The 25,444-nt window shown below is 52.8% G+C and overlaps 4 protein-coding genes and 1 non-coding gene across 10 annotated transcripts; 3 read left to right on the forward strand and 2 right to left on the reverse strand.

Moving 5' to 3' along the window:
• Window positions 1-2,441: 2,441 nt before the first annotated feature.
• On the forward strand, window positions 2,442-7,905 carry C1QTNF4 (C1q and TNF related 4). Its single transcript, XM_002821803.4, has 2 exons — window positions 2,442-2,798; window positions 6,588-7,905. Exon 2 carries the CDS (start codon window positions 6,593-6,595, stop codon window positions 7,580-7,582), a length of 990 nt encoding a protein of 329 aa, XP_002821849.3. The 5' UTR covers window positions 2,442-2,798; window positions 6,588-6,592; the 3' UTR covers window positions 7,583-7,905.
• A 985-nt stretch (window positions 7,906-8,890) lies between these two features.
• FAM180B (family with sequence similarity 180 member B) lies at window positions 8,891-12,677 on the reverse strand. Its single transcript, XM_002821810.4, has 3 exons — window positions 10,484-12,677; window positions 9,559-9,629; window positions 8,891-9,335 (listed from the first exon to the last, which is right to left on the reverse strand). Exons 1-3 carry the CDS (start codon window positions 10,689-10,691, stop codon window positions 8,940-8,942), a joined length of 675 nt encoding a protein of 224 aa, XP_002821856.4. The 5' UTR covers window positions 10,692-12,677; the 3' UTR covers window positions 8,891-8,939.
• Window positions 12,678-12,774: 97 nt separating this feature from the next.
• On the reverse strand, window positions 12,775-18,371 carry NDUFS3 (NADH:ubiquinone oxidoreductase core subunit S3). Its single transcript, XM_002821804.6, has 7 exons — window positions 18,237-18,371; window positions 18,061-18,126; window positions 16,708-16,805; window positions 16,346-16,495; window positions 15,114-15,239; window positions 14,859-14,978; window positions 12,775-13,023 (listed from the first exon to the last, which is right to left on the reverse strand). Exons 1-7 carry the CDS (start codon window positions 18,307-18,309, stop codon window positions 12,856-12,858), a joined length of 801 nt encoding a protein of 266 aa, XP_002821850.3. The 5' UTR covers window positions 18,310-18,371; the 3' UTR covers window positions 12,775-12,855.
• A 22-nt stretch (window positions 18,372-18,393) lies between these two features.
• Window positions 18,394-25,183, forward strand: KBTBD4 (kelch repeat and BTB domain containing 4). 6 transcript variants are annotated; one of them, XM_024254613.2, is made up of 4 exons: window positions 18,394-18,468; window positions 19,378-19,995; window positions 21,702-21,808; window positions 23,589-25,183. In XM_024254613.2, the coding sequence occupies exons 1-4, from the start codon at window positions 18,450-18,452 to the stop codon at window positions 24,447-24,449; spliced, it is 1,605 nt and encodes a 534-aa protein (XP_024110381.1). In that variant the 5' UTR covers window positions 18,394-18,449; the 3' UTR covers window positions 24,450-25,183. The 6 variants fall into 6 exon arrangements, with proteins under 6 accessions (XP_024110381.1, XP_024110380.1, XP_054379807.1 ...); XM_024254612.3 differs by having other exon boundaries at window positions 18,395-18,468; window positions 19,351-19,995; XM_054523832.2 differs by having other exon boundaries at window positions 18,445-18,573; window positions 19,382-19,995.
• On the forward strand, window positions 20,827-20,943 carry LOC112135700 (U5 spliceosomal RNA). Its single transcript, XR_002916937.2, has one exon. It is a non-coding gene; the product is annotated as a U5 spliceosomal RNA (small nuclear RNA).
• Window positions 25,184-25,444: the final 261 nt, after the last annotated feature.

Raw genomic sequence — 25,444 nt, forward strand, 5'->3', positions numbered from 1 at the left:
CACTTTGGGAGGCCAAGGCGGGTGGATCACGAGGTCAGGAATTCCAAGACTAGCCTGACCAACATGGTGAAACCCCGTCTCTACTAAAAATACAAAATATTAGTCGGGCATGGTGGCGTGCTCCTGTAATCCCAGGTACTCAGGAGGCTGAGGCAGGAGAATCGCTTGAACCTGGGAGGCGGAGGTTGCAGTGAGCCAAGATCACAGCATTGCACTCCAGCCTGGGCAACAGAGCGAGAGTTTGTCTCAGGAAAAAAAAAAAAAAAAAAAAAAAAAACAGAGATGGGGTCTCACTCTGTTGCCCAGGGTGGTCTCAAACTTCTGAGCTCAAGCGATCTTCCCACCTTGGCCTCCCAAAGTGCTAATATTACAGGCGTAAGCCACCATGCCCAGCCATACCCGTCTCAATTAAAAAATAAATAAAATAATTGTTGTTTAAGACCAGCCTGGGCAATAGAGTGAAACCTCATCTCTACAAAAAAATTTAAAAAAAGATTAGCCAGGCATGGTGACCTGCACCTGTAGTCCCAGCTACCTGGGAGGCTGAGATGGGAGAATCACTTGAGCCCGCAAGGTCAAAGCTGCAGTGAGCCAAGATCATACCATTGCACTCCAACCCAGGTGACGCAGCAAGACCCTCTCTCAAAAATAAATAAAATTGTGGCTGCAAAACAAGAGAGGAGGGAGCAGGGACTATAACCAGCCTAGGGCTTTTCTCTGGATCCTGCTGCCACCTCTTCTTAACTCCCATTCTGGAGCCCACCCATCTGCCTTACACCCACCAGTTCACGGCATCATCTTTCTCTATATCCCTTTCCCAGTGGCTTCCTCCCTATCCCAGTCCCCTGATGCAAATCCTGATGTCATCTGCCCCAGCCACCCATCTCTACCTCAACCCTCACTTCTCTGCTGAGAACTCTTGTGGATCCAGGGAGTGTCAAATCCCAGCCTGAACCAAACCTCAATTGAGATTATATTCTCCTATAATATACCTTCTCCCCTCCCCTCCCCTCCCACCATTGGAAACACACCCTCAGGAGAGCAGCTCCACTCTTCTCATCCAGAAGGGGCCCAAGGCCCTAAGAAGGGCCATAGATTGCCATAGGTTGGCTTTTGGCCTCCCCCAGCTCTCCTTCGACATCCCTGTGTGGCTCATCCCACCCTTACCGTGCCTCTTGTCCTCCCCACAGTCCTGTGGCCCAAGCATTTCAAGTTGGTGAAAGAGACAGTTGTGATCTGACAAGGGCTAGACAAGTGCTTCACCCTCTGTCACCAAATACCCTCATTATCCAGCCCGAAACACCTCCATTCATTCCTTCTATTCCAGCACATATTCATTAATTCATTCCATCATTCACCTAACACCCTTGAAGCAGAGCCAATCACCTCTACCAACATCTTCCTAGAGACAAATATATTAACTGGGGTTGGGTAAACTTTGAGAGCTCCAAAAGGAAAGCTCCAGAGGACGGGGGTGTCCGCAGGGGTCCAGGACTCTCAGGGACCACAGAGCATACCTGCGGCAGAGGCAGAATTAGAGCCCATGGCTCCGGAGTCAACCAGGGCCAGGCAGAGGGCACCAGCTCTTGGCTGCTGAGAGTAGAGCTCTTCAAAAGTCATCCACTCAGTCAACATCTACTGAGTGCCGGGCAGTGTCGTCACCTCTACAGCCATCAGGGGAGAGAACAGCAGCCTAGAGAAAGTGAGTCTGAGCCCCCCATCCCACAGGCTCAAAGCCCAGAGTGGAGGCCAGCACTAGTGCCTCTGGTGAGTATTACCGTGGGAAGACCGCTGTTCCCAGCCCGGGTGCCCTGCTGGACTCTTGCTAGCCTGGCCCCAGCGAGGCAGGGCATCAGTTTCCCTCTCCAGAGGCCTTTCTTGCCCACCTATTGCCCTTCTCAACCCTGTCCCTTCTTGCAGGAGCAACCTTCCCAGCAGAAAATTCCATTCTGCCCCAAGGACTCTCCTCCTTACTGCCCCTCCAGGGGACGCAGGCTGCCCCTCTGATGCCTGCAGACTCCCTTCTCCCTCTTTCCTAACCGACGATGGGCATTTTCCAATTTGGAGGTGAGGAGGAAAAACTAGGTTATTTTCAGCTCTTCCTTTACTGGCAACATTGACCCACTTATCCTTCCCTTCCTTCAGACCTCTCCCCCAAGGCCACTTAGCTTGGACATCTGTCCCAGCCAAAATCTCACCTTCCACTGTCCTTACAGCCCCAAAGCTAGTCCAGCCTCTGAGTCCAGCTCTAGCCCTCTCTTCCCACACTAGGAAGGAAGCTGGACTGTAGAGCGCTCTGGGCCACCATGCGTTAGCCGCTGTCTCTGGCCTCAGTTTCCCCTTCTGTGCCTTAGTTTCCCCAACTGCTCAGATTAATGATGCCTGGTCTCTAGACCCAGAGGACGAAGCTCTAAGGAGGTCACAGATGAGGAAGGGTCCAGTGCTCGGCGCAGACTCCGTGCGGAGCCCCTAGGCCCCGCAGCTCGCCCCTCCCTCTCCCCCTACTCCCCTCCTCTCCCCTTCCCGCCTCTCCCCCGCCTCTCCGCTCTCGCGCCTCGGCTCCCTCTCTAGCTGACCTTCCCTTTTCCTCACGCCTCCCCACGCCCGGCCCCGGGCCCCAGCACCCTGTCCGCCGCCGCCTCAGAGCCGGGAGAAGCAGCCGGAGCCCCCGCCACCCCCGCCGCAGCGCGGGCGGTCAGTGCGCAGCCCGGCGCCCGCAGCCCGCAGCCCGCAGCCCGCAGCCCGGAGCCAGATCGCGGGCTCAGACCGAACCCGACCCGACCGCCGCCCCCAGCCAGGTGAGGGCAGCTCAGGGGAGGCAGGGAGCCGAGGTACCCCCTTTACTGGAAGCGGGGGCTGGGGAGGCGCGGGGAAATTGGGTCCTTTTTCCTTGAAAGGAGGACCTGGGAACCTTTTCGTGAAACAGGCACAAGGGCTTTCATTCCGAAGGGATGGATGGATGGAGGGAAGGTCTCGGGGGAGAGGGATTGGGGTACCATTTCTGGTTTTTGTTTTTTACAAATAAGGATTAATTGGCTTCTGTGAAAGTGGGACTTCTTGGAAGGATGAGGGGCTTTCAAGGTAGGTTGGGGAGGAGGCTCTGGCAGGGCTTGAAGGAAGGGTTAACTGGTGAGTGGCAGGGCAAGGGGGAGCTCTGCGATCCCCTCAGCCTGACATCGCTGCACTTCCCGCCTTGGCTCCGGGGCTCTGGGTCTGTCCAGCTCTGTGTCCCAGTTTTTCTCTTTGAAGATGACTATTTTGAGCCCCACCTGGACAGAGCCAGGAACAGCCATTTCCTTCCCTGGAGCTATGACACCCACCTGACACACCCTCCCACACCTCTGACCTGCTCAGGGAAGGGGGTTCAGGGAAGGACGAGGATCCAGGGATCTGGGAATTGGGCAGTCTGGGTGAAACGGAGGCTGGGTACTGGGGGCACAGGAAGACCCTTGGCACTGGTGGGGTGCACCAGCCTTGGTCGGGAGGTTGCTGGGCAGCTGCTTCTGGGGCAGGACCCACTAGGACAGCAGTGGTGTGGAAGAGCTGAGCTGTTTCCCGTGTTCCCAGAAGACAAAACACTAGAGAATGTGTTTGCTTGCTTTTGTTTGGTTTTGCTTTCTGTCTTCCTCACCCTGGATCCTAAGGCTCATTCCCCTGATCTCCTCTCCTAGTTTTGCAAAAAGGTAAACTGAGGTAGAGAACAAATTGGCTGGACATACCTGTGTCTAGCAGGGAAGAGTGACAGGAAGGCATATGGAATTTGAGTAAAAAAACCTCAGTGCTCCATGGGTGACCTTGGGCCAAAATGCTTTCTCTTGTTGGGCCTCAGCTTTCTCATCTATAAAATAGGAGACGGCCCACCTGTCTTGCAGGTTTGCCAAGACCATGTGTCTAAAATAACTTTGTAAAAGGGAATGCACCGGACACTTGTGAGGTGCCATCTTCACCACTGTGGATGGCCCCTTCCCTGTCCTAACCAAGGGTATCACTAATCCATAGGACACCTTTGTGAGAATTACAAAAAGCACCTCCTCTGGAAGGAGACAGCATTCAGTTGGCTAACAACTTGGGGTCTTTATTATGAGAATGAGAAGGTGGCATACTTTACCCCACGTGCTGCTCTGACATGTGGAGTGTGAGCTAGATTCTAGCTAGGACGTTCTGCACGTCTCCACCTGACAACCCTTCTCAGCAGGGCCCTGCTGTCTCTAAGAGACACAGAGCTACACATACAGGGCATTTTCTAAAGCAGCCCACATCCCAGGCTGTCTCCAGCTCATTTCTTTCCTGTTTTGTTTCCACATCAGGGCCTTTGGGTATTCAAGCCCCAAAGCACATGCCCTACTAGGAAGCAGGATGGAATCCCTACATCAGAGAGTGACTCCTTTGAGTTAAGCAGTGCCTTCACCAAGCTCTCAGCGGTAGGAGTGACTGAGTCCCTAAACCCTTACATCAAGAACTGGACCAGATCACTTTTGTCAGGGCAACCCACAGAAGCATCTGCACACCTCAGCACTGCCGTTGACAAACCATGTTCACACCTATCTCAGCACACCCCCACAGCAAGCCTGTGTGTGAGGTCTCTTCCCCACTTACATGGAGGAAGCCATGCCCAGAGAAGTTAGGGAACCTGCCCAAGGTTTCACAGTGTGAATGGTAGAGCGAGGACCTGAACCCAGATCTGGCTATCTGTCCTCTCCAATCCATCACTCCCAAGGAACAAAGCTGCTGACTTCACAGCCTTGCCAAAGCTCTGCTGGAATTGTTGTTCTCCCTGTCCATCCCCAGTAGCCCCTGGCTCGCCACTCCTTCTTCTGAGTAACCAGCCTCCAAGCAAAGAGAAAGGAGTCACCTTCTCTTTTACTCTGATTTCAAGGGGGAGGAAGCTACCTCAAAGCCCAACTGTTCTTGCCTCCTCTGTGCAGGAAGGGCCCCTGTGAGGCCAGGAAAGGGGTCAGGGAGCAGCGATTTCCTTTCCTGCTCAGATGGGGCTTAAACAGTAATGGTCATGCAGAGCGTTGACACAGAGAGCCAGTGCCTGCGTGAGTGGCAGACCAAGGACCATAAAATAACCACAGGAAAATGCAGCCAACTGGAGCTGAGGGGAACTCAGAGACTCCTCTGAATCCCCCGGGTTACCAGGGCCCCTGGGTGTCAAATGGGAGGTGTAGGGGCAAGCCCAGCAGACAGGGCTGTAGGCCTCTTTAACCAGAGTGTTTCTGCTAGTCTGTGTGCAAGCTTTCACTTAAGAAAGGGGTTTCAGCCAGGTGCGGTGGCTCATGCCTGTAATCCCAGCACTTTGGGAGGCCGAGGTAGGTGGATCACAAGGTCAAGAGATCAAGACCATCTTGGCCAACATGGTGAAACCCTGTCTCTACTAAAAATACAAAAATTAGCTGGGTGTGGTGGTGCACACCTGTAGTCCCAGCTACTTGGGAGGCTGAGGCAGGAGAATCGCTTGAACCTGGGAGGTGGAGGTTGCAGTGAGCCGAGATCGAGCCACTGCACTCCAGCCTGGCGACAGAGCCAGACTCTGTCTCAAAAAAAAAAAGGGAGGGGGGGCGGGGTTTCAAGGCCAGGCGCGATGGCTCATGCCTGTAACCCCAGCACTTTGGGAGGCTGAGGCAGGTGGATCACTTGAGGTCAGTTCAAGACCAGCCTGGCCAACATGGTGAAACCCCGTCTCTACTAAAGATACAAAAAATTAGCTGGGCGTGATGGTGCGAACCTGTAATCTCAGCTACTCAGGAGGGTAAGGCAGGAGAATCGCTTGAACCCGGGAGGCAGAGGTTGCAGTGAGCTGAGATCGTGCCACTGCACTCCAGCCTTGGTGACAGGGCGAGACTCCGTCTCAGAAAAAAAAAAAAAAAAAGAAAGGGGTTTCATTGTGTGGGTATGCACACACACACACACACACACACACACACAAGGTTTGGAGACTCCTAGCTTAATCCAGTAGTTCTCAGCATGTGGTCCTTGGATCAGCAGCATCAGCATCACCCAGAAACGTATTAGAAATGCAAATTCTCGGCCACCGCGGTGGCTCACGCCTGTAATCAGAGCACTTTGGGAGGCCGAGGCGGGCAGATTCCCTGAGCTCAGGAGTTCGAAACCAGCCTGGGCAACACGGTGAAACCCCGTTCTCTACTCAAAATACAAAAGAAATTAGTTGGGCGTGGTGGTGCGTGCCTGTAGTCCCAGCTATTGGGGAGGCTGAGTCAGGAGAACTGCTTGAACCCGGGAGGTGGAGGTTGCAGTGAAACGAGATCGTGCCACTACACTCCAGCCTGGTTCACAGAGCGAGACTCCCATCTCAAAACAAACAAAGAAATGCAAATTCTCAGGCCCATCACAGACCTACTTAATGAACTCTGGGGATGGGGCCCAACTATCTATGTTTGAACACGCCCTTCAAGTGACAGTGAGGCTCGCTAGAGTTTGAGAATCCAAGGATGTAGGAAAATTGAAACCTACTTGTGGGTCAAGGGCAGGGCTGGGAAGAGAACCCTTGTCTCCTGGTGGAGAGCCGGGCGTTTGGAAGCCGCCCCCGCCAACACTCCACTCCCGCCCCTCCGTCTCCCTCCCAGGCACCATGCTGCCGCTTCTGCTGGTCCTGCTGGGCCCAGCGGCCTGCTGGGCCCTGGGCCCGGCCCCCGGCCCGGGCTCCTCTGAGCTGCGCTCGGCCTTCTCGGCGGCACGCACCACCCCCCTGGAGGGCACGTCGGAGATGGCGGTGACCTTCGACAAGGTGTACGTGAACATCGGGGGCGACTTCGATGCGGCCACCGGCCAGTTCCGCTGCCGCGTGCCCGGCGCCTACTTCTTCTCCTTCACGGCCGGCAAGGCCCCGCACAAGAGCCTGTCGGTGATGCTGGTGCGAAACCGCGACGAGGTGCAGGCGCTGGCCTTCGACGAGCAGCGGCGGCCAGGCGCGCGGCGCGCAGCCAGCCAGAGCGCCATGCTGCAGCTCGACTACGGCGACACAGTGTGGCTGAGGCTGCATGGCGCCCCGCAGTACGCGCTGGGCGCGCCCGGCGCCACCTTCAGCGGCTACCTAGTCTACGCCGACGCCGACGCTGACGCGCCTGCGCGCGGGCCGCCCGCGCCCCCCGAGCCGCGCTCGGCCTTCTCGGCGGCGCGCACGCGCAGCCTGGTGGGCTCGGACGCTGGCCCCGGGCCGCGGCACCGACCGCTCGCCTTCGACACCGAGTTCGTCAACATTGGCGGCGACTTCGACGCGGCGGCCGGCGTGTTCCGCTGCCGTCTGCCCGGCGCATACTTCTTCTCCTTCACGCTGGGCAAGCTGCCGCGTAAGACGCTGTCGGTGAAGCTGATGAAGAACCGCGACGAGGTGCAGGCCATGATTTACGACGACGGCGCGTCGCGGCGCCGCGAGATGCAGAGCCAGAGCGTGATGCTGGCCCTGCGGCGCGGCGACGCCGTCTGGCTGCTCAGCCACGACCACGACGGCTACGGCGCCTACAGCAACCACGGCAAGTACATCACCTTCTCTGGCTTCCTGGTGTACCCCGACCTCGCCCCCGCCGCCCCGCCGGGCCTCGGGGCCTCGGAGCTACTGTGAGCCCCGGGCCAGAGAAAAGCCCGGGAGGGCCAGGGGCGTGCATGCCAGGCCGGGCCCGAGGCCCGAAAGTCCCGCGCGAGCGCCACGGCCTCCGGGCGCGCCTGGACTCTGCCAATAAAGCGGAAAGCGGGCCCGCGCAGCGCCCGGCAGCCCAGGCCCCTGCGCTGTCTTGACTACGACGCATTCGCCGGCGGCAGGCGGGAAGGTGCTGACTACTGCGGGCCCGCAGGCCCGGGGAAGGAGTTGGAGGTTGGAGAGCAGGGTCCCCTTGGACCCTGGGAGGGTGAGGAGGTGGGAATTTGATGGAACCACATTCGCCTAGTCAGTTGGGGGCCTCCCTTTCATATCCCTACCTCGTCTAGCTCTCTGACTCATCATTGACCTACGACCTCAGCCTTAGCCCCCGGCTGATGCCTTTCTGTGACAAGGAACAGCACCCCATTACCCCACTGGGGGCATGGGATTCAAGGAAACAGTGCATTCCTTCTTCCAGCAGGGCGTGGGAATGAGATGAGGAGTTGACACCTGGTTGCCCTGACTCTTGCCTTCCCTGGATGGGGAGAGTGATTTGCCCAGAGCAGGGGTTAGACGCTTATTCCGACATAGAATGACACAGGCTCCAGGAGGCCAAAACAGAACATTTTATGAGAAGAGCAACACAGAATCAGGGCCACACCTGCTCCAGCCCACCTCCGCTTGTCTCTCCTTGGTCTCCCAGCCTTACTCCCCCCTCTGAGGTGTTCACCCGACGCTTGTTGAGATATTGCCTCCCTACCCCAAAAGAGATAATGTTCCTGTCTCCCCCTGCTTCCCTCCACTCCTCCAACAGACAGAACTCAAAAAGTCGATTCTCCCAACCCAGATGGGAACTTGGAGGCTCAGGGACCCCAGATCCTTGGTTGTGCCTAAAAGGGGATGCTCAGCACCTAGAGGATTCCTTTGAATTCCACAGGACCTGTCACAGACTGCCAGGGTAGGAGCTGGAAGGTCTGACCAGGCCTTACTTGGGGCAGCTTCCCTTCAACATCTCTTGAACACACTTCTCAACCCTGACCCCTGATCTCAACACACACACACACACACTGCCTGCAAGTCGCGCCCTTAGCTCTGTGCCCACTCCTTGCGCACTCCTTGCGACCCAAAGCCTGGGTTCTTAGCCTCTCAAGATCCAGGAAACAAGATCGGGTCGGGGTAAGCAGAGAGGGGGTGTCCAGGGTGCAAGCCAAGCCCAGAGATCTGAACACAGTAGAAAGAATCAGATGCCAGACAGAAGCCCCTGCCCAAGATGGGTCTGCCTGGGGGGTTGAGGAGGAGATGGGAAGGGGGTAATGGCAGGTGAAAGAACAAAAGAGGAGGGTCAGGGGAAGGGGTCAAGGATGGAGGCCCAGGACCCCAGGGAAGGGGGCTGGTCCTGGGGGCAGAAACCCTTGCACAGGTCCCAGAGTGTTTCCTGTGCCAGGAGAGTGAAGACCTGGGCCCAGCGGCCCCGTTCCTCAGCCTCACTAGCTGCGTGGAGCCGGTAGACGCAGGACAGGCCTGTGAGGAGCAGATGTTCAAAGTCCCAAGTGCTAAGAGGAGGCCCCTTCCGCAGGTCCTGGAGCTGCTGCAGCCGCTGCTCAGCACCCTCCAAGTCACTGGGCACGTGGTGCTGCAGAAGGAGCCTGAGTCGGCGGCCTGGGTGTGTGGATGCTAGTTCCTCATCCTGGATGTGCAGCTGCCCCATGACATCCAGCTCCAGCCCAGCCCAGAGCAGCTGCAAGGGGAGTCATGTAAGGGATGGGCTGTGGCCTGGGGAGCAGGGCAGGGAGCAAGAGTGGGCTGGGGGAAGGGGCAGAAGCAGGCAGCAGGACGCATGCTGGCTTGCCCCCCCCCCCCCCAACCCTAGCAGGTCCACCCTGAGACATCCCCCTTCCCAACCCTGAGCTTAGGGACCTCTGGATGTGCCCACCCCCATGTCCCAGGCTGGGAGGAAAGACCTCAAACATCACTTCCGGGGCCTCTGGCTCCTGCAGGCCACCTCCCACGCTGGTGCTGTCCATGGGCTGCCCTGGGGCAGCAGAGACGAGTCAGGCCCCTGCCATGCTACACCATGAACACCCCAGCCTCCCAGAAGTGCCCCTCTGCTGCCTGGTAGAGGTCCCGAGTGCTTCATCATTCTACAAACGGGCAGGAATGCCATCCCCTGCCCCCCTTTCCCCTCCCTCTCATGCACACACATGCACATTGACATTCACCCTCCCAGGCATAGGTCTTCTGATCTCAAAAGCATCATTCCAAGCCCAGTTACCATGTTGGCAAATGCCCAGGACACCTCCTTTAAATTGCACAATGCCCTTGGTAAAGAGCTCCAGGCCAACGGGTCACAAGACCCTTCCCCACCCTCCTCCCCTCCCTATAATCATCTGAGGATAGAGTCACCTAAAACAGTGCCAGTGACTCTCCCAAGGACAAAGACCTCTTTGGAAAGAGCCTACTCTCCCTGCTCCTCCTCAGCAGTAAGGGAGGGAGGAGGAGGACAGGGCAGGGGAGGATGTGAGGCAGGGAGGACAGAGCAGGGGAGGATGTCTGTGGCAGCTCCGTCCGGCCCACACCTTGGGGTGTTGCCTCACCCTTGCAATGTTTGTTCCAAGCCCAGGCAGGTCAAGAGACCCTGCTTTGGGCATCAGTGGGAATGAGCCCAGGGCCAGCATTAAGAGCACCTAGGGCTATCTCCCTAGGTGTCACCTGTACCTTTCCAGTTCTGGGGGTGGGGCCCACTGTCACCCACCACAGCACACATCAGCCTGGTACCCACCATGCCCACGCTTCTATGCCCGACTAGCCTCAAGTAGAGCCAACTGTTAACTGCTGTCAGCCAGCAGCCTTCCTTGGCTCCTCTACACCCACCCTGAAGCCCGGTACCTGCATGGTGCTGGGTTGTTGTCACACCAGAGAGGAGACAAATGGCTACCACCAGGCAAGCCAGGAACTGCAGGGTCACAGCCATGCTCAACCACGTCCTCTGAGTCTCACTCTGTTCAGCAGTTCTCTGCTCCCTCATCTGCCTGCCACACACCTCAGCTCCAACTTTCCACTGCGGGCTGCTCCAGAGCTCTGTAATGCGTGTCATTCTTCAATGCTGAACAGGGAGGGGCTGGCTGTGGCCTCGGTCACCTCCCAGGGGCTCTTTCCATCCTTTAGAAATGGGGAATCTTTGGTTGTTGGCAGGAGCCTGGCTCCCTGCTTGTCAAGCCCTCAGCCTGTTCCTGCCCAGCCGGGCGGTATGCTTAGTTAATAGGAAAAAGGTGTTTGGTAGCAAATAGCTGTAGCTTGGCCCTCCCAAAGGGTAGGAAAGAGCTCAGGCAGTAAGACCATCTTACTGTCTGCGCCCTCAAAATATCCTGCAACTGAGGCCAGCCCCGACACCCAGTCTGGCCCAGCCCAGCCTCCAAGGAGCCCCTCAGCTGCCAAAAGCATCAGCTGCAAAGTCTTCCAACTGCATGGTGGGCTGGCTGGGCGGCCCTACACACAGGCAGAGCCAAGCACTCCCCTCTCAGGCACTCTGCCGCAGGCTGAACAGACAGATCAGCTGGGCTAGGGCGTATTGTCCCCTGGCAGACAGACAAATCTGCAGCTCCTGAGTGGTTTTTGCCCCAGCCCTGGGACCTCTTGTTTCCTAGCAACATTCTTAATTCAGGGCGGGCACGGTGGCTCATGCCTGTAATCCCAGCACTTTAGGAGGGCAAGACAGGAGGATGGCTTGAGCCCAGGAGTTCAAGACCAGCCTGGGCAACATGGTGAGCCCTCATCTCTACAAATAAATTAGCTGGGTATGGTGGTCCACACCTGTGGTCCTAGCTACTCAGGAGGCTGAGGTGGGAGGATCACCTGAGCCCAGGCAGTCTAGACTGCAGTGAACCATGATCACACTGCTGTACTCACTCTAGCCTAGGTGACAGACCCAGACCCTGTCTCAAAAAACCCCCAGCAGCCCAGTGCGGTGGCTCACGCCTGTAATCCCAGCACTTTGAGAGGCCAAGGCAGGCGGATCACCTGAGGTCGGGAGTTCAAGACCAGCCTGACCAACATGGAGAAACCCCATCTCTACTAAAAATACAGAATTGGCCGGGCGTGGTGGCGCAAGCCTGTTAATCCCAGCTACTTGGGAGGCTGAGGCAGGAGAATTGCTTGAACCCGGGAGGCAGAGGTCACAGTGAGCCAAGATCATGCCATTGCACTCCAGCCTGCGCAACAATAGCAAAACTCCGTCCCAAAAAAAAAAAAAAGAGAAAAAAAGAACCCCACCATTCTCAGCTCAGGCCAGAAACCAGGGAGATTCCTATAGCCCAAGAGTGATGGGCTACCATGCCACACCCATCCTGAACCCTGTGGACTGTGAGAACTTTCAATTACAGCTCCAGAATCCCTCTCAGAAATACATCCATGCCTGTAGGCCACTAGGTCTGCAACTACACTCTTTAGTCCCATTAAAATAGACCCCCGGCTGAGTGTGGTGGCTCACACCTATAATCCCAGCACTTTGGGAGGCCAGTGTGGATCATTTGAGGCCAGGAGTTCGAGACCAGCCTGGGCAACATGGTGAAACCCCATCTCTACCAAAACTATAAAAACTAGCTGGGCGTGGTGGCATGCATCTGTAATCCCAGCTTCTTGGGAGGTTGAGGTGGGAGAACCGCTTGGGCCTGGGAGGTGGAGGTTGCAGCGAGCTGCGACAGCACCACTGCACTCCAGCCTGGGTGACAGAGCGAGACTCCATCTCAAAAAAACATAAAAGAGCTGGTCACGGTGGCTCACGCCTGTAATCCCAGCACTTTGGGAGGCTGAAGCAGACAGATCACCTGAGGTCGGGAGTTCAAGAACAGACTGACCAATATGGAGAAACCCCCCCTTTACTAAAAATACAAAATTAGCCAGGTGTGGTGGCACACACCTGTAATCCCAGCTACTCGGGAGGCTGAGGCAAGAGAATTACTTGAACCCAGGAGGCAGAGGTTGTAGTGAGCTGAGATCACGCCACTGTACTCCAGCCTGGGCAACAAGAGCGAAACACTGTCTCAAAAAAAAAAAAACCAAAAAACTCATCAAAGACTCCTTGGTTTAGTAGTGTCTCTCTAAGAGCAGGGAAACACCCCTGCCTGCCTGTGTCCCCCACAAAGCATCACTTCTCCCCATTACAAGCACACACAAAGTGGTAAGTCTAAGTAGGAATTTATTTACACGGACACTCAATCATAGATAAGGCGCTGTCTAGGATCCACATGCCTTCCCTGGAGCTACTTGGCTTCAGGCTTCTTGTCTCCGGCTTCAAGCTTGAGACTCTCTGGGGGTTGGCGATAGACTGGGAAAGCCTCCCAGGGGCTGTTCAGGTCAAATTTGCGGAACTCTTGGGCCAACTCCACCGGCTCTGCCACCACCCGCTTCACTTCATCGTCATAACGTAACTGCAGGAGCAAAAGGCAGGCTTGAGCACTAAGGAAGTCCTTATTATAGCTACAAAGGAGCCTACTTTTCACAAGACTATTGGTGACTTCCCCAGCCCATTCTTCTCGGTTACTGACTCCTGTCCCAGCCTCTGTCAGTAAGTCTCCATCCATACCTGTGTTACCCGTCAGATCACATCCGAACCAGCTAGAGTGTGTGATCCCAAAATGTAGGATACCTCTCACGCCCTGCCAGCACCAGTCAGATTCCCCTGCTCACCACTCCCGCATCAGAAGCTCCGAACTGACTGCTCGCCCACCCACACACTCTTACAAGGTAATGGTAAGCATTTGCCCAGGATTAGGGAGTAGTCGGTGGCTGAAAAGAGTAAACCTAAACTGGCAGATACACAACCTCAGGCCCTGTGCCCTTGGCATATTCACAGTCCAGATCTAAAGCAGTACATTTGACACAGCTTTTCTTGTTACTGGAGGATCAAATGGATAAGGTAAGGATCATCAGGTGCTAGAGTGAAGAGGCAAACCAGGTGAGGCAGATAGCAGGAGTGGGGTGAAAGAGAGAAGTGAGGGAGATAGCCCTGCCCAGAAGTAGCCCAAGAGGGAAATAGGAGCATGCAAACCACTAACACAGCAGGAGTGACTGGGGACTAAAAGAGCAGGGCTGGAGCACCACATCTCTGCATTTCTAAACAGTTACTTTGCTATAAAATTCACGAGTGATAATATTACACACTATCTTCCTGCAAATAACCTGCAGCACCACTGAAATTCTTTATTCATGTTACTGGTCCCACCTCAGAGGTAATTTTTGAGGGCTAAACATTTGGTGTCTTCCCCGTCACTGCCTTCCCAGAGAGTCAGGGCAGGGTAAAATAATCCTCTACTTTCAGGTTTTAGGGACAGACTGTGTCCTCAAGGCTGCCTTGATCATTAAAATGATCATTACAATAATGGATAACACTGGCCAGGTGCGGTGGCTCACACCTGTAATCCAAGCACTTTTGAGAGGCTGAGGCGGGCAGATGACTTGAGCCCAGGAATTCGAGACCAGTCTGGGCAACATGGAGAAACCCCGTCTCTACAAAAAATACAAAAATTTGCTGGGCATGTTGGTGCATGCCTGTAGTCCCAGCTACTCGGAGGGCTGAAAGGTGGGAGGATTACTTGAGCCTGGGAGGTCAAGACTGCAGTGAGCCATAATGCACCACTGCACTCCATCCTAGGTGACAAGAGTGAGACCCTGACACACACACACATAGCATCAATTGAGCCTTTATAATACAGCAGGCTTCATACATCATTTATTTATTTAGTGACAGGGTCTCACTCTGTTGCCCAGGCTGGAGAGCAGTGGCGTGATCTCGGCTCACTGCAACCTCCACCTCCTAGGCTCAAGTGATCCTCCCACCTCAGCCTCTTGAGCAGCCGGGACCACAGGAATGCACCACCATGCCCCGTTAATTTTTCTATTTTTTTGTAGAGAAGAGGTTTTACCGTTGTCCAGGCTGTTCTCGAACTCCTGGACTCAAGCACTCCTGGCTTGGCTTCCCAAAGTGCTGGGATTACAGGCGTGAGCCTACACATACATTATTTAATGCCAGCCACAAATCTATTAAAGTGCTATTATTATTGCCATTTTAAGATGAGAAAGCTGAGTCACAGTCAAACCAAGTAACTTGCCCCAGGTTACAAAAACGAAGCTAGGATCTGAATCCAGGGCCCATGCTCTTAAACCACCACAATCCACAGACCATATTTCTTGCCATTCCCAGGGATCCCCTGGGTTCCCTGCAAGTCCCTCCCTGAGGCTGCTGTCCCAGTTCCAAGGCTCCTACCTCAACATAGCCAGATAGAGGAAAGTCTTTCCGGAAAGGATGTCCCTCGAAGCCATAATCTGTCAGGATCCTTCTTAGGTCAGGGTGGTTAGCAAAGAAGACTCCAAACATGTCCCAGATCTAGGAAAGAGACCCCCTCAAACAGCCAATCCATCAAGACTAACAACAGGGGGAAGGGGCTACACTGCATCCCGTTGTCTCAACCAGTTCTGCAACTGTGGCCCAGAGGCAGGTCCACCATATCCGGTAACTCACCTCCCTTTCATACCAGTTGGCTGCCTTGAACACAGAGACAGCAGACTCAATGGGCGTCAGCTCATCTGTGTAGGTCTTCACACGGATCCGTGAGTTGAAGCGCAGAGACAATAGGTTGTAGACAATCTAGGGAGAACAGAAGGATCTGGAGGGCTGAGATGGGAGTCCCTGGTTGGGAGAGTTCTGCCCTGTGACCGTGCCTTCTATTCTGAACCTCAAAACCTCAAGATTCTCCTATGCTTACAACTACTTCCAAAGGCCCAGGCCACAGCTGTAGCTTAGCATGTCAGCATGCCTGTGTTTGCTCATGCTATTCACTTTGTCAGGAATATTTCCCTGGTCCACCTCACAAGGCTACCTGGTCTCCTGCTCATATTTTAGATTCAGCACAAACATTCTCTCTCTTCAAAGAAGCCTCCCAGACAGGGCCAAGTGCCCCTCCTGCTTTCTTAAAGCATCCCTCTAATATCCTTTGTATTATACGTTACTACAGTAAGCTGTTTAGGTGTCTTTCTCCTTCACTAGAGTGTAGGGGACTCCTGGAGGACAAATACTTCATGTTATTTCTCTCTCCATCCCTGAGTCTGGCAAACAGTAGATAATCAGTAAAATATTAATAGCTAAATGTATTGAAAACTTACTGTGTGCAAGCAATTTACTTGAACTATCTCATTGGATCCTTACAACCATTCTATAAGATAAGGACAGCTTTATATTTATTTTCCCGGTAAGAAAATGAAAGCTCAGAAAGATTAAAGAAGGGCCGGGCATGGTGGCTCATGCCTGAAATCCCAGCACTTTGGGAGGCCAAGACAGGCAGATCACGAGGTCAGGAAATCGAGACCATCCTGGCCAACATGGTGAAACCCAGCCTTTACTAAAAAAATACAAAAAATTAGCCGGGTGTGGTGGCATGCACCTGTAGTCCCAGCTACTCAGGGGGCTGAGGCAGGGGAATCGCTTGAACCTGGGAGACGGAGATTGCAGTGAGCCAAGATCATGCCACTGCACTCCAGCCTGGCGACAGAGCAAGATTCCGTCTAAAAAAAAAAAAGATTAAACAAAATATTTGAGTTATCTGAGATCCCACAGCCATTTAGTGGCAGAACCAAGATCCACACTTGAGATCTACTTGACTCTGAAGTCCCAGTTTAACTGCTGTGTTCTATTGTATGTTACAAACTGAAATTAATACCCTTACCCCCCAAACCTTCTCAAATCTCCCGACTGACCTCAAAACGGTTCTGCCGAGTTGGGACATCCACTGCTGTCAAGTCAACCAGGGATTTGAACTGTGCATTGGTGTGATCCCTGAGGAAAGTCAGCACTGGAATGACGCCATCAGGATGGATACAGACCTCTAACTCATTGAAGCAGGACACCTGCACATATGGAAGGGAGGGGAGAGGGAACAAAGAGCTACTGAGGGAACAGCTAACTTCAGCTGGAGTCACCTGGTTTAATGCTGAGAGAAAAGTCCAAGCTTGGGATGGAGGAGTCTGTAGTTTCTTTGAAACAAGTCTGCCCACTCCCACATGCCCTGAGAACATGGTTCTTTCTTGACCCAGACCCAAATAACAGTAGTAAGTATTACCTGAACTTGTTGGACATACTTGGGCAAGATTTCAGCCACATACTCTCCAAAAGCTGAGAGCTGCTGGTGGGCCACATCATTCCGTGGTCTGACAGTGGCTGGAAGGAAAAGGCATATTTAACAAAGAAATGGAGAAGGCAAAAGCCAGACCTGCATGCAGTCTCTTGGGCTTGTAAGGAATGTCAAATCCAGGAAAGGCTCCCTGAAGCATCTTGAGAAAGATGCATGTGAAAGGTTTCCCTTCTAGGGAATAGAGTGATGAAAACTTGGGGAAAGTGCCACCTTAACTACACAGTCCTCAGAAAGACTCTTACTATAGCAGCTGGGGTGTTCACCTCTTCTCAAAATTACTCCACGGTTCTTCCCTCACATTGCCTGCATTTCTGCTAAAGCAGTAGTCTCAGTTCTCCCGTCACACTAAGAGCTGTTTGAGGATGGGAACCAGAACTTTTGCCTCTCTGTAGCTCCTTAGCACGCAAGTTTATACCAGGTTCTCAAGCTAAGAACTTCAGGGCTTGAAGAGCCCTCACAGACTGTCTCCTTGAATGTGTGGGTGTGTGTGGGTGTGTGTGTGTGTCTGTCTCCTTGAAAGTTGTGTGTGTGTGTGTGTGTGTGTGACTGTCTCCTTGAAAGTGTGTGTGTGTGTGACTGTCTCCTTGAAAGTGCGTGTGTGTGTGTGTGTCAATGAGAAAACTGAGGCCCAGGAAAGGGGAAATGCCAGGTCTCCTAACTCCCAGTCCGTGTATCTTGACTGTAACATAGTATGTACATACTCATTCATGCAACCCTAAACCACTGAGCAATCACACATCACAAGCTACAGAATAATGGTTAGGTGTTTCTGCCTCTGGCAGCAGGCAGGCCTACTTTGTCACTCACTAGGTCTCTGACCCTGGGCAGTTTAATTCTTTGGACTGTTTTCCTGATCTATAGTAAGAAGAGTAAGATGCTATCTACCCCATAAAGCTGTTGTGAGGACGAAATAAGATCAGTCACTAAAACGTTTAGCGAGGTGCCAGGTACACATTAAGCACTCAATTAACGTGAGGTACTATTATTACAGGGCTCTGAGGCCTAAAGGTTATATTGCTTGCTTTCAAAGAGCTGACAGTTTAATCAGACAAAAAGGGGATGATTGAAACGGATAAGGGGCAATCCGGGCCATAACAGAGAGGCCTAAGGGCACAGGGAAGGCTCGATTCTGCACGCAGGGTGAAGCAGGGTGAAGACCACTGCAAGTCAGATCTCCAAGATTTGCCAGGAGGACGTAGGGAAGGGCATCCTAGGGCAAGGACAGGCATCTAGGGGGCCCCGCCGATAGTTCAGAGAAGAGCGCTGCCCGCACATACTCACGGCGCGTGTCGGCCCCTGCGCTCTCCCGCCTCACCGGCAGCAACAGAACCGAGGGTCGCCCAGCCCCTGCACAGGGAGATAAAAGGTACAGACGCGCGGGATGAGCCCTGAGGAGCTCTCTGCGCTGGGCACGCCGCTGCGCCTGACCCCAGTCTCAGCTGGCTGCCCCTGCTCACCCCTGGTCAGCGCCGAGGCCCCCAAGATCCCGCGCCACCACAGCCTGGCTACCGCCGCCGCCGCCGCCGCCATGTTAGTCAGACGCAGACTAGGCAGCGGACGGAAAGACAGCAGGACACGGAGCCCCAAGGGCACGGACCGGAAGCGGAAGTGTGCAGCAGATCTTCTTCCGGGCGGACGTGGAGCCGGAAGCGGAGGTTCCGGGCTCCGGGATGAAAGGAGGTAACGCAGGTGAGAAAACGAGACAGGCAGGTAGGGAAATCGTGAGGTGAGCGTGCTCCTAGCTCCGCGTGGCAGAGCCTAGAGAGAAGGCGAGGACGCTGAAGAACCAGGCGGGTGAGAGGAGGGGAGGGGGCGGGCGTTCTGGGTTCTACGCTACACACCCCTCCCCCGCTCTCTGAGCCAAGCTTTTGACGAGGGCGGGCGGGCCTGAGCGGGAAGAACGGTTTCCCTGGCGACCGTTTCCAAGACAACTCAAGGTGGAGCGGGGACATTGCACAGGGCGATGGGCCTCCCAGTGCCCCGGCCTGGGGGCGGATGGACTCAAGTTCTGGGACGCAGCCATAGGAAGTCTTTCGAGCGAGCGGGGAAGTGTGGGGGAAGCAGCTCGGAAGAGAGCAAATGTAAGACCCACGGATATCCCAGGCTAGGCTTCATATGGAGCGTCTTAGCTCCATGCGCTGGGAAGGAGAGGACCTGGCCACTAGGCCGGGGCCGGGGGTCCTTTTTGTCTGATTCTACTGCCCCTGAGCTTCACTAGTTTTATGCCCCAGTTATTTGGTTAGTAAGGCTTTTACGATCACAGGCCTCTCCCAGCCCTTTGCTTTCATATATTGACCTAAATCCCAAGTCTTTTGTTAACATTATGGAAAGGAATTATTCCGTGTTTTCTCAGGAAAACACCCAGAGTTGGAACTTTTATTTATTTCATTAGCGGAGGGGCACCACTGGGGAGAACGAACCCAGATTTGGTTAAAGGATAGCGTCAGGGACATGACATCATGGACAGGGCCAGGACTAAGGCCAATCTGGACCCACTTTGCTCTCACTTCTTCCTTTTCCCTCCCTGAGTTGGACAGTTGGATTCACAGACTATGGCTGTGAATTCCTCAGGTTACTCAAGGTGGTGTTGCTTTGCAGACAGCTGGCAGAGAGAGAAGTTGGCCAGCATGGAATCACCAGAGGAGCCTGGAGCATCCATGGATGAGAACTACTTTGTGAACTACACTTTCAAAGATCGGTCACATTCAGGCCGTGTAGCTCAAGGCATCATGAAACTGTGTCTAGAGGAGGAGCTCTTTGCTGATGTCACCATTTCGGTGGAAGGCCGGGAGTTTCAGCTCCATCGGCTGGTCCTCTCAGCTCAGAGCTGCTTCTTCCGATCCATGTTCACTTCCAACCTGAAGGAGGCCCACAACCGGGTGATTGTGCTGCAGGATGTCAGCGAGTCTGTTTTCCAGCTCCTGGTTGATTATATCTACCATGGGACTGTGAAACTTCGAGCTGAGGAGTTGCAGGAAATTTATGAGGTGTCAGACATGTATCAGCTGACATCTCTCTTTGAGGAATGCTCTCGGTTTTTGGCCCGCACAGTGCAAGTGGGAAACTGCCTTCAGGTCATGTGGCTGGCAGATCGGCACAGTGATCCTGAGCTCTATACTGCTGCCAAGCACTGTGCCAAGACCCACCTGGCCCAGCTGCAGAATACAGAGGAATTTCTCCACTTGCCCCACCACTTACTCACAGATATCATCTCGGGTAAGTTTAGGGAAGGGACACACCATACCCAGTTACTTGGCTATGATGTTCAGTGAATGTTCTAGTTTAGGAGAAAGGAACTCTCAAGCCTCCTGGTGTTAGTTTACATTATTATTCCTGCATTCTTACTGAGATAACCTGCTGAGAAAGATTGAGGTGAGATTCAGTGTAATTGCTGTCAGAGACACAGTGCGTTAGAGGAAGAGGTCAGGAAAATTAAAGCACAACACTTAACCACACAGAGTAATGAGAAGTGATTTGCATTATACTCTAATTTATCCTGTACTTCGTATGTCCCAGTGGGGCTATGTAATTTGGTGTGTAATTAGCTATGTAAATTGGTGATGGGGCAAGATATCTAAGACTAAAAACTTTTTTAGTGATAGGCCAACGTTAGGAAACAATCCTAACCTTGCAAGTGAGATATAACCATACTTAAGGTGTGAGGTTAGCCAGGCATGGTGGCTCACACCTGTAATCCCAACACTTTGGGAGGCCGAGGTGGGTGGATCACCTGAGGTCAGGAGTTCAAGACCACCCTGGCCAACATGGCAAAATCCCGTCTCCACAAAAAATACAAAAATTAGCCGGGCATGGTGGCTTGCACCTGTAGTCTCAGCTACTTGGGAAGGCTGAGGCAGGAGAATCACTTGAACCCAGAGGCTGAGGTTGCAGTGAGCCAAGATCACGCCACTGCACTCCAGCCTGGGCGACAGAGCAAGATTCCATCTCAAAAATAAAATGGTGTGAGCTCTGTAGCTTAGTAGGTTGCTTCCATGGCAGATGGGAGCATATCGAGCCATCCATTTTGATTTAAAAAAAGCAAGGCACATACTCTGGTTTCTCTTCAGATTGTATAACTCTTTTACCTTTTACTAAAGATTTCCATGGAGAGGAACAGTTATGAGTCTTTACCCAACTTTTTAGGGCTCATGTAACACATGAGACTATCTTTCAAAAAGAGCAAGGCACGGGCCAGGCGCAGTGGCTCACACCTGTAATCCCAGCACTTTGGGAGGCCGAGGAGGGCGGATCACGAGGTCAGATGGAGGCCATCCTGGCTAACATGGTGAAAGTACAAAAAATTAGCCAGGCATGGTGGCAGGCGCCTGTAGTCCCAGCTACTCGGGAGGCTGAGGCAGGAGAATGGCGTGAACCTGGGAGGTGGAGCTTGCAGTGAGCCGAGATCACGCCACTGCACTCCAGCCTGGGCAACAGTGCAAGACTCCATCTCAAAAAAAAAAAAAAAAAAAAGCAAGGCCCGCCAGGCATGGTGGCTCATGCCTGTAATCCCAGCACTTTGGGAGGCCAAGGAGGGAGGATCCCTTGATGGCAGGAGTTTGAGACCAGCCTGGACGACAGTGAGACCTTGTCTATACAGAAAATAAGAAAATTAGCCAGGCGTGGTGGTGCACACCTGTAGTCCCAGCTGCTCGGGAGGCTGAAGCAGGATTGCTTGAGCCCAGGAGGTTGAGGCTATGGTGATGGTGATTGCACCATTGCACTTCTGCCTGAGCGACAGGGTGAGACCCTGCCTCAAAAAAAAACAATTTTAGGTTACTTTCATGTATATGTGTATGTATGCATGTACACATATACACATGCCCAGCAGTAGTCTAATAAAGTGGTTCACATCTTTAAAGTCCCTTACTCTGAATTTCTCTTTCGGATTGTCATTGTCCATGCCTTTCCTCTGGCTCTCACAGATGGAGTTCCATGTTCTCAGAACCCAACAGAGGCAATAGAAGCCTGGATCAACTTTAATAAAGAGGAAAGAGAGGCTTTTGCAGAGTCACTCAGGACAAGCTTGAAGGTAAGGCAAATCTCTTAATTGTTGAGACTGCATACTCTCCATGCATTCTCGCCATCAGTTAACCTGGCCTCTTTTTTTTTTTTTTTTTTTTTTTTTTTTGAGACGGAGTCTTGCTCTGTTGTCCAGGCTGGAGTGCAGTGGCACAATCTCGGCTCACTGCAAGCTCCGCCTCCCGGGTTCACGCCATTCTCCTGCCTCAGCCTCCCTAGTAGCTGGGACTACAGGCGCCCACCATCACCCCTGGCTAATTTTTGTATTTTTAGTAGAGACAGGGTTTCATCGTGTTAGCCAGGATGCTCTCGATCTCCTGACCTTGTGATCCGCCCGCCTCCGCCTCCCAAAGTGCTGAGATTACAGGCGTGAGCCACTGCGCCCGGCTTTTTTTTTTTTTTTTTTTTAAAGACGGATCCTCACTTTGTCGCCCAGGCTGGAATGCAATGGTGCAATCTCAGCTCGCTGCAACCTCCACTTCCCAGTTTCAGGCTATTTTCCTGCCTTAGCCTCCCAAGTAGGTGGGATTACAGGTGGGGCCACCACGCCTGACTAATTTTTGTATTTTTAGTAGAGATGGGGTTTCACCATGTTGGCCAGGCTGGTCTGGAACTCCTCATCTCAGATGGTCCGCCTGCCTCTGCCTCCCAAAATGCTGGGATTACAGGTGTGAGCCACTGTGCCTGGCTTAAGCTGGCCTCTTTGTGTGTCTGTGTGTGAGAGAGAGAGATGGAGTTTCGCTCTTGTTGCCCAGGCTAGAGTGCGATGGTACGATCTCAGCTCACTACAACCTCCACCTCCTGGGTTCAAGCGATTTTTCTGCCTCAGCTTCCCGAGTAGCTGGGATTTCAGGCGCCCACCACCATGCCCAGATAATTTTTATATTTTTAGTAGAGATGGGTTTCACCATGTTGGCCAAACTGATCTCGAACTCCTGACCTCAGGTGATCCACCCACCTTGGCCTCCCAGAGTCTTGGGATTACAGGCGTGAGCCAATGCGCCTGGCCTAACCTGGCCTCTTTTTGATGGCCAGGTTATGAATGGTCGTCTCTGTTTTTTGTTTTGTTTTGTTTGTTTGGTTTTGAGACAGAGTCTCACTCCGTCGCCCAGGATGGAGTGCAATGACATGATCTCAGCTCACTGCAACCTCCATCTCTCGGGTTCACGCAATTCTTCTGTCTCAGCCTCCCGAGTAGCTGGGACTACAGGTGCATACCACCACGCCCAGCTAATTTTTGTATTTTTAGTAGAGACAGGGTTTCACCATATTGGTCAGGCTGGTCTCGAACTCTTAAGCTTAGGTGATCTGCCCACCTCGGCCTCCCAAAGTGCTGAGATTACAGGTGTGAGCCACTGTGCCCGGCCATCTCTGTTTTTTTAATTTTTTGTTTTTTTTTTTTTTTTTTTGAATAAGTTATCTCTGGCTTGAAGTTGATATGAGCTGGGGAGAAGGATGTCTTTGTAACCCCAGAAACACCAATCTATGAGCTTTCAAAGTTCCTTGAGAACTACTTTCATCAAGTTAACAATCTTAATCACCCTTTGTCTGAAGCACTAGCTTATGAGAGTTTTTTAAAAGCTACAAGGATGAATACAACAGATTCTCCGCCCGGCATAAATTGCCTCAAAGAAAGTGACTAGAGGAGAGTTGGATGCCATACAGTAATTAGAGAGTAGTATGATAAAGCTAGGAACAAGTGTGAGGGCCAGGATCTTAAGGATATGTGTCTTAGCTGAGCCTTAGCCTAGAACTAAACAGCTGTCATATAATTTTAATTTTGCCAATAGGAAATTGGGGAGAATGTGCACATTTACCTGATTGGGAAAGAGTCATCTCGTACCCACTCGTTGGCTGTGTCCTTGCACTGTGCAGAAGATGACTCCATCAGTGTAAGTGGCCAAAACAGTTTGTGCCACCAGATCACTGCGGCCTGCAAGCATGGTGGAGACTTGTATGTGGTGGGAGGGTCCATCCCACGGCGCATGTGGAAGTGCAACAATGCCACCGTTGACTGGGAGTGGTGTGCTCCTTTGCCTCGGGACCGGCTCCAGCACACCCTGGTGTCTGTGCCCGGGAAAGATGCCATATATTCACTGGGTGGCAAGACACTGCAAGATACCCTCTCCAACGCAGTCATTTATTATCGCGTAGGTGATAATGTGTGGACAGAGACAACCCAGCTAGAGGTGGCTGTGTCAGGGGCTGCTGGTGCCAACCTCAATGGGATCATCTACTTACTAGGGGGGGAGGAGAATGATCTGGACTTCTTTACCAAACCTTCCCGACTCATCCAATGCTTTGACACAGAGACAGACAAATGCCATGTGAAGCCCTATGTGCTGCCCTTTGCAGGCCGCATGCACGCAGCTGTGCATAAAGATCTGGTGTTCATCGTGGCTGAAGGGGACTCCCTGGTGTGCTACAATCCCTTGCTAGACAGTTTCACCCGGCTTTGCCTTCCTGAGGCCTGGAGCTCTGCCCCATCCCTCTGGAAGATTGCCAGCTGTAACGGGAGCATCTATGTCTTCCGGGACCGATATAAAAAGGGGGATGCCAACACCTACAAGCTTGACCCTGCCACTTCAGCCGTAACTGTCACAAGAGGTATTAAGGTGCTGCTTACCAATTTGCAGTTTGTGTTGGCCTAAGGCTGTGGGGAGGGGAGGAGAGCTGCTCACTCCTTTTCCCTCCCCACACAAACTCAAAAGTCCCCTGGGCCCCAATTCAGAGTTATGTTTTTTTTGGCATATACTAGAAAGGCAGTGCCTCAGCCCTTCCCTGAACCCATGGAGGTGTTCTGTTTGGGGCTTTTTAGACTGCTGCTGCTCAGCTGGTTGCTTGAACTGACAGTAGGCCAGCCTGTTCTCTGCCATCCCCTAGTCATCCTGTGCCTCACCACAGCTTGCTTAGAGCAAGCCTTTTCTCAGACCTTAGGCACAGCCTCTCCCCTTTACCTGATCAATGTTAAATGTAAGCACCCCTGATCCCAGGACATAAGGAAAGATGCCCAATTGTACTTTTGTTCTATAGCCTGTCAAATGGCTAGTTGATCGTTTTTCCACAAAGAATTAGGTGTTAAGAGTTTTCCTTCAGGCTTTACTTAGGAGAATGGACTAAGCTGAAGGTGTACTTCACCAGCAAGAGTCAACTCTAGAATTCAGGATGTTCCTTCTATTGTTTTCTTATCCATCTGTCAGGAAATGTAACTTTGGTTTTGTTTTTGGCTTATTCCAAGGGGTAAGCCAGAAAATAGAAATAATTATTTCTGATTAATAGCAGAAACTTTTTCAAGCTCAAATATATAAGGTGTCTGCTCTTTTAAAAGCTCTAAGCTAAGTCAAGAGCTAGGAACTGTTGATACAAATAAAAGTTTTTGAAGGGATATGTGTGTCTGTGTTGAATTCTGAAAGGGTGACTTTGAACTTCTCCAGATAGGATCCCTACTCCACAGGGCCAGTGAGACTCAGATTATGACAGTGGCAAAGAGCCAGAGCTGAGTCTCCTTTTTTCAAGTGCTAAATGTTTTTTGAGTTGTGGTGCTAAATATTATTAGGCACAATATTAGGTACATAATAGATTTTTGTTAAAATACTTCTTTAGCCCTATTCAAGAAAAGACGATAGCCCCATCCCTGTCCTGTATC

The sequence above is a fragment of the Pongo abelii genome, chromosome 9 (assembly GCF_028885655.2).
Source record: "Pongo abelii isolate AG06213 chromosome 9, NHGRI_mPonAbe1-v2.0_pri, whole genome shotgun sequence".
NCBI lineage: Eukaryota > Metazoa > Chordata > Mammalia > Primates > Hominidae > Pongo > Pongo abelii.

Coding starts and splice junctions, on each gene's coding strand:
- C1QTNF4 (XM_002821803.4), top strand. CDS start 6,593: ATGCTGCCGCTTCTGCTGGTCCTGCTGGGCCCAGCGGCCTGCTGGGCC.
- FAM180B (XM_002821810.4), bottom strand. CDS start 10,691: ATGACACGCATTACAGAGCTCTGGAGCAGCCCGCAGTGGAAAGTTGGA. Junction 9,630..10,483: donor AACAACCCAGCACCATGCAG/GTACCGGGCTTC, acceptor CTGCTGCCCCAG/GGCAGCCCATGGACAGCACC. Junction 9,336..9,558: donor CCCCGGAAGTGATGTTTGAG/GTCTTTCCTCCC, acceptor CTCCCCTTGCAG/CTGCTCTGGGCTGGGCTGGA.
- NDUFS3 (XM_002821804.6), bottom strand. CDS start 18,309: ATGGCGGCGGCGGCGGCGGCGGTAGCCAGGCTGTGGTGGCGCGGGATC. Junction 16,806..18,060: donor CGCAGGGGCCGACACGCGCC/GTGAGTATGTGC, acceptor TTTTCCTTCCAG/CCACTGTCAGACCACGGAAT. Junction 15,240..16,345: donor CTCGGCAGAACCGTTTTGAG/GTCAGTCGGGAG, acceptor TGTTCTCCCTAG/ATTGTCTACAACCTATTGTC.
- KBTBD4 (XM_024254610.2), top strand. CDS start 18,743: ATGGGCCTCCCAGTGCCCCGGCCTGGGGGCGGATGGACTCAAGTTCTG. Junction 18,861..19,377: donor CAGCTCGGAAGAGAGCAAAT/GTAAGACCCACG, acceptor GTTGCTTTGCAG/ACAGCTGGCAGAGAGAGAAG. Junction 21,809..23,588: donor CACTCAGGACAAGCTTGAAG/GTAAGGCAAATC, acceptor TTTTGCCAATAG/GAAATTGGGGAGAATGTGCA.